Source organism: Podarcis pityusensis (assembly GCF_964106645.2).
Source record: "Podarcis pityusensis genome assembly, chromosome: 4".
In the NCBI taxonomy this organism is placed as follows: domain Eukaryota; kingdom Metazoa; phylum Chordata; class Lepidosauria; order Squamata; family Lacertidae; genus Podarcis; species Podarcis pityusensis.
This window is the reverse complement of record NC_138027.1, coordinates 5880008-5890907: the sequence shown is the minus strand read 5'-3', so window position 1 is coordinate 5890907 and position 10900 is coordinate 5880008. Positions and strand designations below refer to the sequence as shown.

Here is a 10900-nt window from a genome sequence, read left to right as displayed (position 1 = left end):
TTGGATTTGTTTTTAAATTTTTTGTTTATTTTTGTTTTTGGTTTTGATGTATTGTGTATTTTGTTTTTTGTTTTTTTTCCCTTTTTATTGACTTGTATTGTTTAATTGCTCTTTTTGTCTACCTTTTTTCTTTTCCTTTTTTTCCTTTGTTCTCTGTAATTTTAAATTCTCAATAAATATCATTTTTTAAAAAAAGACAACCATATGTCAGGAGTGCTCTGATGGTGTTTCCTGCTTGGGAGGGGGTTGGACTCGATGGCCCTTGTGGTCTCTTCCAACTCTAGGATTCTATGATTCTATGGACCTAATGGTCAGGGGTGCCTTTAACTTTACTATAATTTGCAGCCAGCTCTTGCCAGGCTGATGCACACAAGCTGTAGGCAGTCTTCTTAAATCATCGTCATCATTAAAGACCCACCTGCAGATTCAAGCCACCCACCTGCCACTGGAGGAGGCTAGGCAACCTGGAAACTTCAGGTCAGACCTGGATGTCTGGCAACCCCAGACATGTTCCCTGCCTCCTGGGGAAGGTTACCGTAGCTGTGATTCCTGCATTGTGAGCGGTTGGACTAGAGGACCCTCCAGCTCTGCAAGTCTATGATTCTATGAAAGAGGAGAGCCTGTTCTATGTCCATAGGCTCCTGGGGGCCTTCACTTCTCAAGCAGGCCGGGCAGGGATATGATGGAGGTGGTGAGGCCAGCAAGAATGTCTCCGCTCTCTCTCTCACGTGGCTGCAGCACAATTACAAATGGGTGCCCCCCTCTCCTTGGCAGCATGCAAGGCTCAGACACTTCCATCATTCTGGCGCCAAGTAAAGATGTCTCGCTTTGCCTGGACAATTTGCAGCTTATTAGAGCACTCCTGTGCAATTTTAAATAGCTTTAGCATTGCATTTTTAGCATCTCTCACTGTGCTTGTAGTTTGGATGGCTTTTAAGAATCTGGGCTCATGTGCTATTTTAACATGTGTTTTTCACCCCACCCTGTAATCAATGAAGATGAAGCATGGGCTATAATTATGCCAAATGGGAAAGCAAATGGAGAACAGCAAAATGAATAAAGAATAAAGGAGATGTTTGCAGTACACTTGTTTCCCTATGGTAGGTGTGCTTAGGGATAAAAAGGGTAAAGGGGACCCCTGACATTAGGTCCAGTCATGGTAGACTCTGGGGTTGCGACACTCATCTCGCTTTATTGGCTGAGGGAGCCGGTGTACAGCTTCCGGGTCATGTGGCCAGCATCACTAAGCCGCTTCTGGCGAACCAGAGCAGTACACGGAAATGCCATTTACCTTCCCGCCGGAGTGGTACCTATTTATCTACTTGCATTTTGATGTGCTTTCAAACTGCTAGGTTGGCAGGAGCAGGGAGCTCACCCCATCGCGGGGATTCGAACCGCTGACCTTCTAATCGGCAATTCGTAGGCTCTGTGGTTTAACCCACAGCGCCACCCGCATTCCTTGCTTAGGGATAAAGCAGCACATAAAAGAATATATGTTGAGTCTGTGGGGATATCTGCCACAAGGTTCATTTTGTGCAGTTTCTCAACAGATGTACACATGCGAAGCTGTGGAACGCCATGCAAAAAATAATCTTGGTACAGTAACACCCCCAGTTATCTTGAGATTGCTTTATTTGAAGGATGAATCCAGCCTCATATAACTAGCATGCTTAACTCTAGTTAATACATGAAAGGGTTAAGATCATAGAGTAAGCTGTCCCACCATGTTTTGCTAAGTCAAACCCCCTCACCTTGGGAGGAAGGGTTACCAAACTTTTTGTTCTCTCTTTTTCCACCATATGAACACTACTACCAGGGAGGTCTAAGCTGGATGCTCCAAGCTTAGACCGCATGGCTTTAGCAAGCCATCTTTGTGTTTCTATACAAATAATTTTGAAGTATTCACCATTTTGAAACTAAGTTAAACTTCCTGTCTTTTCTTGCTGTTGTATAAAGCAGTTTTCCCACACATAATGGATTTTTGGATGTGCTTTTCACAAGTATTTTCATTTTTTGCACGCACACTTTCTACTGTATGCATTTTTGCACACATTAGTTAGCTGGAGAACTGCACTGCAAAATTCAGAGAAGTGTGGCGTTCAATCAGCAGCTCTGTTTCAGTTTGCATATTTTTTCAGAAATTGAAAATTAGGTAAGTTGATCTTTAAATGCAACCTATGTCAAAATCTCCCCTCATCCTTGCCTGGTAGTGAAATGTTTCATGCTGTAGTGCTACAGCAGTGAACAGACTGGGGTGGAATCTACACACATATAAAAAACCTTGTGAAAATGCTTTTATTAAAAAAAGTTTTGAAAAACACATAAAGTTTTGCGTAGCTCACTGTCGCCATCTAGTGTCTCATCTGTATATTGCACTTTACAACACATTTAAAATGTTTTATTTGCAGCTGTGTAGATGAGCCCTGGCAGACCCCAAAATTCTCTCTTCTGCAATCTCAGGAAGTGAAACCAGCTCCCCTGCCCCCTCCCAAATGCATCTGGCTTCCTTAATCACACCCATTTCTCCAACCCAACAGAGCAGCATCTGAAGCCAGAAAGGCCATGATCGTGACTGGCAACACACACGCACATGCACACACACACACACACACACACACACACACACACACAATTATTCCCCTTCAGAAGGCCTAGTGAGATTGCCCATTGTTCTGGCTTGAATGGCTAGCAAATTGCTCCAGCCTTTCCTTGTCAGAAATGAGTTTCCCAATTTTGAGGTGGGTAATTGGTCCAGCTTTTTATCATTGCATCATGCAGACTGCAGCAATATTACTGCAAAAGATGCCTCTTACTTTTGGGGGGTGGGTGGGGGCATGGAATCTTTGCAATGTTGGTAGGCTCATTTCCTGCTCATTTCCGGCAATCGCCAGGACTAAAGAACAGCTGTGCCATTCAATACAATATTCAGCCCATGCCTCTGCAACTGTCTCCTGCTTGAAAGCTTCTTCTTGCTCCCTGATGGATTTGAGCTCCAGCATTTAACCAGGAGTTACCTGGTGGGGTTTTGAGGGAGCCTAAGCTCAGCCCTTGCACCAGAGTCACACAGTCTCTGTTCTAGCCAGGTATTTTCTACTTTATGCAGAGTGGTCCTCAGATTCTCAGGGAGAGGGTCTTCCAGATCATTGGCAACAACCTGGACCTTTATAACATGGAGGTGAAAAGGACAGAAATCGAGACCTTCTGCATGCAAAGCAGAGTAATAGAATTGCAGAGTTGGAAGGGACCCCAAAGATCATCCAGTCCAACCCCCTGTGATGCAGGAATAAATAGGAGCTTACCTTATTCCAGTGGTTCTCAAGGGTGTGGCAGGCCACACTGGTGTGGCAGGAAGTTTCAAGGACAGTCAAATAAACATTTAAACATTTCAGTATAGTATCATAAATTTGTTTGGATGTTCATCCAGAAACACCTCTCTTCAAGAGCACTTTTATATTCTTCTACCATTCTCCATGACATATTGTTGTGATCAGGGATTTTCAACTCTGACAAATATGCAAGATCAGAAAAGAACAAGGCTTCTTTGCGCTGATGAGATGAGCATTTGTTTGTCCCAAGTTAGGCCTAATATGCCGTACCTTTTCCGTGTACAAGACAAGGGTTTTTTTACTCTAAAATTATGTTCAAAAACTTGCCTCGTCTTATACAGTGGTACCTCTAGTTGCGAACGGGATCTGTTCCGGAGGCCCGTTCGCAACATGAAAAGAGTGCGACCTACAGCGACGCGTCTACTCATGCGTGGGTTGCGATTTGCCGCTTCTGCGCATGACGTCATTTTGCACTTCTGCGCATGCACGAATAGCGAAACCTGGAAGTAACCCTTTCCGGTACTTCCAGGTCACCGCGGGACGTATCCTGAAAGAACGTAACATGAAGCAGATGTAATGTGAGGTATGACTGTACATGGATAGTGAATGGGGTGGATGGGTGATTGGCTCCAGCTGCAAGCAGGAGTTTGTCAGTGATGATTGTTGGCTGCTAGAAGGGCTGCTTTGGATTGGCTGCTGCTTCTCTAATTGGGTTGGTGATTGGCTTCTGCAGCAAACACTGCTGTTGATTGGCTGCCGCTGCCGTGATTGGCGCCTGTTCTGGAGCGCATGCGATTGCCAGCAGACAGCTTTTCTCAGTCAGGTAAGAATTTTTTTGCTGGGGAAGGGTCTGTTTCTGATTGGCTGTCCCTCTGGCAAGTGGGTGATTGTATGCTAGTGGTGATTGTCAGTGTCGATGGTACATGTGAGCGAAAAAAGCTGTGAAACTCTGGGCAGCAATCCTCTGCAAAAAAGCTCAACAACTCTGAGCCATCTCTCCCCCCGCCCCATTTTCTTAAATTTGAGTCCCTCCAAATAGATGGAAAAGTCTTATAGATGGAAAAGTACGGTAAATGCGATTACCCGGCAAAAGTAAGCTCACACCCCTCAGTGACTTTGTATATGTGCAGCTTGAACGTGTGACGCAAACATGTCCTGCGATGTGCCTGCATGGCTGCCACAGAACTTTGAGGACTCCCAGTCCCTTCACTGAATTTTGTTGGGGGGGGGTCATCTGCCCCCAATTGGCGCACCTAAGGTACATATGTAAGAGGTTTGTTTATAATTATATTTTGAGAATGATTCCTGTTCTTATGTAGCTGCCTTGTTTTACACTTTCTCGACGCCCCATGATCACATTATAAAGTCGTGTCCTATGTTATAAACTGAGCACTGCAAGTTCTTCCTTATTGTTTTCCAGCGTATTTCTTATCAATACAAAATTCAGGCTAAGTTGAAGGTGCTGGTTTTGGTGTGGTTTTGGAGATCTGAAAGACCACCCACCCCCTTATATACTCAGTGGATCGCTGCCCCCTGCAGGTGAGACTCCTTCAGATACTAACTTATCAGGAGGTCCAGTTCTTATGCGATAGGAATCAGGTCTTTAGTGTGGACGCACTGAACCTTTGTAATTCCCTCCCCCTGAATATTAGTCAGGCACAGACTCTGTAGTCTTTTCAGCACCCGCTGAAGACTTTCCTCTTCCAGCGAGCTGTTGAAGTCAAGATCTTTCCCAGGTTGCATCTGTACTGGAATTGTTTTAATATGTGTGTATCACTTGTTGTTTGCTGCCCTGAGGTCCTCTGGGAGGAAGGGCTGCAGAACAGAACTTAAAGAAAGCAATGTTTTCATCAAGATATGCATTTTTATATACCTTATGTTTGGAGAACTGTGCCTCCAAATTTGGAGAAGTTTGAACTTTGAAGGTTAGGTGTTTCAGTTTGCTTATTGGTTTGGGAGATATGGATCGGGTAGGTTTGTCTACTAGCACATCTCTCTCCCATCCTTACCCTTAATCTCATCATCAAACCTTTTATTGGCATCACATACAAACATCTAAAACAAATCAAGACAGAGTTACTACTTCCCCAGTGGCACAAAACATTTGCTAAAAGAAAGGAGGCAGAGAGGTCTATCGTCACATCTCTTGGTCTCCAGGGAGATCAGACGTCTGCAGTGTATTTCGACGACACAAAATCAACAACAAATAGAGATATTTAGCCACTAACTTGGTGAGCTCCTGATCATTCCCCAGTAATGGAAAATGTATGGCCTCCAACTCTGGTTTCCATTTGGGGATACAGAGTTCATCTAGAAATTGCTGGCGGAGATCAGCATATAGTTTAAAATTAAGAACCATATGTGTAAGGGTTTCCACCAGGTGGTCTTCACATGGGCAAGTTCTTTCTCCTTCCACATCTGGAGAGGTGACGGCTCACTGACAGAGCACCGGTTTTGCACTCAGAATTCCCCAGCTCACTCCCCAGGATTTTGACTCAAAAGGATTGCAGGATTGAGATACCCTGATCAGCAGCTAAGAGCCAGGGGAGACCTCACTGGGCTGACTCAGGAGAAGGCAGCTTCATATGCCCACCCCCAAACCCTAGCTTCTGACCATCCCTCGACCCACACACTTCCAAGGCTCGCTTTTATTTTTTGAAAGGACAGTTGAGATTCTCCAGAAGTTGAATGAAGCACCCCATACCCGTTCCTGCACTTTCCTGACCCAATCGTGGACCAAGTGTGATGACTTCTGTAGACTCCCCATAACATGACATGTTTCAAACAACACTTCCCCTGGAGTCAGACTAACTTGCCCCAGTGCAACTGACACAAACTTTTAATAAACGCACAATGCCACAGGATATATTATTGTCAATGTAAGCTTTCTTTTATACAAAAGCGATTACTCCTGGAAGGAATTATTCCAGCCCTTACTGGTTCTCTTCTTTGAGAGTCCATGTAATCCAGAAGTGACAGCGTCGGGCTTTAGAACAGCCAGTCCACCCGACTCTCTTGGACGAGGTCGTTATCTCAGTTCTCTGTCCGTAAAATGGGCACGTTAAGGTGCCACTTCCCTGTGCTGTTACTAAAAGTAAAGGGGATATCGTGATGAAATTGTAGGGCGTCGCTGCTTCCTCTATGAAGATAAGAAGGGTTCAACCATAAGGATTCTCCTTCTCTCTGTAGCAGACAAAGGCAGCCTCCTCTTGCTGGTGCCGTTGCCCAATTTCCCACTGCTCTTCCTCTTGAACCAGCAAACCAGAACCACAGGCCTCTCTCCAGGAAGGAAATATAAGACGTTGCACCCAAGGTGGTATGCAGTGTCTAATGATCAGCTTGGGGATCCTATTATTACTGACAGGTGGGTTATATGTTTATGTATAATATTTATATCTTGCCCTTTGCCAAATGGCTCTTGGGCAGCTAAAACCAAGTTGTATGTACAAAAGAAGGAACGGATAAAAGTGCCAAAACACAGCACGAGGAAGTCTCCTCTGTCTTCAGTCTCGTTCTGTTCGCATAGCAGCTGGGACTCATGCTTAACCTCTGCAGCTCGGCCTCTTCTTTTGGTGGAATAGAAATTGGTTCTGGTGCATTGGTCAAGCAGCTGACTCCTGGACCACTGACGGAGAGCTGGTGCCAGATTCTCTGCGGGCTCCACTCTCCTTCTTTTTTAACATGAAGTATAGAATGCAAAGCAACGCAAAGCAGCTTGCTTCCAAAAAAATCTGAAGGCCAACAAACCTGAGGGCCCAAAAAATTAAAAGGAATAAATCAGCGAGGTCAAAGGGACCACAGTGCAGCATCTACCTGCCTGCCTAGCCATCCTTCCATTTTAAAATGGATGCCAGGCCTTCTTCTCCACTCCCCAGGAATCCAAATTCTGCCACATGCCCTGCCTTGGGCTTGAAAGGACTACTGTGGCTAAAATTAAGATTCATACAACTAACCCTATCTTCTGACCTAGAAGAAACCTCTGAAAGTCATCGTTATCTGAAGACATGGCCTGCACAGAAGGAGGAAACTCAGTAAAGCCAAAAGCCCTGAACAGATGGCCAGTCTTGTGGGACTTTACATCTCTTTTGCTTTGTCTTGTTTTCACTTTGCTGTATTTTAAAATTGCTGTGCCATGAGATCAGTTGCAATGAGGGGCAGGGTATGCATTCTTTAAAATAAGCAAACTCCATCTTTTGCTGTTGCCTTTCAACCTGACCCTTGTCTGTAGATAGTATTGATACCACAAACACCCCCCCCCCCCAAATTAGTGACCTGTTATGGGGACAAAGAGAGGGGCTCAGTAGGAGGCTTACCTGTGCCGGAATAATACATTGTTATAGTATCTGCAGGCTGTTCTCTTTTGGCACTTGTATTGCCACAGGACGCAGGCTGTGTCAATGAGGCTACCGTACACCACTGGGGCAGGCAACCAGGCTAGAAAAGCAAGCAAGAGGTTCATGCCACGTAAGAGTTGGCCTCCCCCAGACCTTTCCAACAGCAGCCCTGATATTGCCAGATTTCAGCCTGGACCACTTGGCCATTTTGCAGGTTTTGGAGAACTGAAAGGGGTTAGAGATGCACTGCGTTGAAGTCACCCAAGCAGCTTGGAAACTGCTTGCTGGCCTCGCAGTAAGAAACAGGGAAATAGCCAGGCAGTTTCATTGCAGGGCAGAAGAGAGTCACACGATTGCATGGGGCCCCGATCCGCGGCATCCTATTTTGGAGCAGCCTAAATAAGGAAGGCATTTCATTATTACGTATGCCTGCAACTAATGGGAAGAGCAGCTTCAGCTCAGTTTGTTACTGGCTGATCTAGATAAGCGAGACAGATGCCTCCACCCCATATCTATGCCACTGCATGCTTACTGTATTCCATTGTAGTAAGAGCAATGATTGTATTTCAGGTCCCCTGTCCCTTCATGTGTGTCGTTTTATAAAACTAAAATAAAATTATTTGGTATGTGTGTGTCTTTAATTTGAGGGGCTCAGTAAAAGGTATGGGGTAAGTTAAATTGCAATGGAAATGTACGTGTGGTGGGGGACAACCACCTATCCAAGGTACTGGTGGGAGCCAAATGATCCCAACATGCTTAACACTTTGCTTTAACAGTGCAATAGCTATAGCTCCACATTTGGGGATGAGGTGCAACCAGAAGTGATTTTAGACACAGTTGGTGGAACTGCCTGAAGCTAAAAGAAACTGGCAAGAAACAACAACCAATACAAGATCTGTTTTGAAACTCCAGGTTCAGAAAGATTTCTGAATTTTTCTGTTTATGTAGTTGAAAAGTGCAACACCCAGTGAAGAGGGAAACTTGTTATTTCAGATGATAGTGGTAGCACCAATTCCATATGCAAAATATTGGTGGAGAAAGGAAATGCCCCCATTTGACGGAATGTCACATCAAATTGTGGGAAATGGCTGTTTTGAGTAAAATTACTTGTGTTTGTTTCAGTTCCACAAGCAGAAAAAGAGGGTAAACAGATCTGAACAGGACTGGACACAACTTATATAACTTTGGGGTAGTAAGCAGGTGGAGGTTATTATAATTCTCAATTTTATGAAATGTGATTATGATTGCTTTTAAGGCTTACATTTTCTCTTTCTACTCATTTTTTTAATTTTACCACCTATTTCCCCCCCTCTTTTTATCTTTTTTATAATTAAGAACTAGATGGACATTTCTATATTATTATTGATTACATATATTATAATCTCACGAATTGTGTGTGTGTATATCACTATTTACTATGATTTATTTGTCATTAAGAAAACTTATGATAGCATATGTTTGATTTTAAAACAAAACAACAACACCTACTTTATGTTGATGTGGCAGATAAAATAAGGCGATGTTAGCTATTTCATATACAGTCATGCCGTGGGTTGAAGTAGCTTCAGGTTAAGGATTTTCGGGTTGCGCTCTGCGGCGACCTGGAAGTAACGGAGCATGTTACTTCCGGGTTTCGCCGCTCGCACATGCGCAGACACTCAAAATGATGTCACGCGCATGCACAGAAACAGTGAACCGCGCATGCGCGGCCTGCGTTCACTTCATGATGCAAACGGGGCTCCGGAACGGATCCCGTTCGCATCCAGAGGTACCACTGTATTTTGGTTCTTTTTCTCAAGAAGGGTTTGAGTTGAAGAAAAACATTGCATTAGTAAGCAGGGGTCTGCCAAGCACAATGGGAATTACTGTATTTTTCTGTGTATAAGACTAGGTTTTCCCCCTAAAAAATAATGTCCAAAATGTGGGGGCATCTTATACACAGGGGCCATCTCCCCCATTTTCTTAAATTGGAGTCCCCCAAAATAGGGGTCGTCTTATACATGGGGGCATCTTATAGATGGAAAAATACGGTAATATTGTTTGGGGGGATCATTACATTATCACCCCTGCATAATTGCACACCTGTACTATAAAAAACTTATGTTGTATCTTAAATTTGGAATAATTATTCAGTATAGTGTGTGTGTGCTTTGACTATGAATTTATTGGGGCCTATTGGACCCCAGTCAAATCTGTAAATGCTTCTTGAATGTGTCCACAAGTTAAAATGCACAGAAAGCAAAGATTGCTCTGGCTTCTGAGATTTCACCCTGCACACTCAACAAGTGTTCAAGTTTTCTGTACAACCACCAAGGCTGGAAATTTCCTTTTCAGGATGCGAAATTCACCACCAAACAGCAAACTGACTGTGCCCCAAATACACACGCACCACTTGCCTCTGACTTACCTAGAACTCTCTGCATGAGGAACTGTATCCCTATGGCAAAAGACTTATCTTCAGGGTCAACGTTTCTGAAGGAGAAAGCCAAAAGGGATTGGTGGGAGCCAAAGGGGCATGTCTGCAGAAGGCTGTGAGCCCTTGGGGACTCTACAGGCTAGGTGAGCTGCTGCCACGCTAGAAAACAACTGCTTGCAAAAATGTGCACATTAGTTGAAACTGCATGCAAAAATGTGCTTATTGGAAGAAATCCACAACAGAACGTGGGTAAATTTTAATGAGGGTTAATAACCATATATATGCAAATTGCTGCAGAAATCTGGAAAACTGAATTTAAGATTGGAAGTTGGGGGGGGGGGGGGGAATCAACTAAGAGAATTGAAATGGACAGATCCTTCCAGCCCTTGTTCCAGCTTTCTGCACATGAGGTGTATTTTTCAGAAGAGATGCTGTTCTCTTTCCCTTGCTGCTCCTAATGCCTGGAACTTCTTTTCGAAACACTTTGTGGTGGCACTTCCTTCTCGCTCTCTCCCTTAAAATCCCCCCTGAAACTCACTTTTCACAGGAGGCTTATGCCCTTATTCCTTACTCCCACTGAACTGAGCTCAAGAGAGAGCATTTAGCTGCATTTGTTCATATTCATATTTTTGCTTCCTTTGCCTTTCCCATTCCTGCCCCATAGCTGCCATTTCTTCCATTGTCAAAGTTTAGACTATAGGCTCTTTGGGGACTAAGAGTCTGTCGGTGAAGTGCCACGTAATTCCCGGTGAACACTAATCAATAAACAACTGGGCATAAACTGTTTTTTTTTTTTTTAAATGAACCATCTCTTCCCTCCCCTT

At 44.1% G+C, this 10900-nt stretch overlaps 1 protein-coding gene across 4 annotated transcripts in view; it reads right to left on the bottom strand.

Moving 5' to 3' along the window:
* Nucleotides 1-6147: 6147 nt before the first annotated feature.
* Nucleotides 6148-10900, bottom strand: part of SLCO2B1 (solute carrier organic anion transporter family member 2B1) — a 71563-nt gene continuing 66810 nt past the window's right edge. For all 4 annotated transcript variants that reach the window (XM_081002115.1, XM_081002114.1, XM_081002117.1 and 1 more), the window contains 3 exons: nucleotides 10068-10132; nucleotides 7640-7760; nucleotides 6148-7073 (listed from right to left, as the gene is read on the bottom strand). In XM_081002115.1, the coding sequence (XP_080858241.1) occupies nucleotides 6929-7073; nucleotides 7640-7760; nucleotides 10068-10132 (331 nt within the window). In that variant the 3' untranslated portion in view covers nucleotides 6148-6928. The remainder of the gene's footprint in view (nucleotides 7074-7639; nucleotides 7761-10067; nucleotides 10133-10900) is intronic.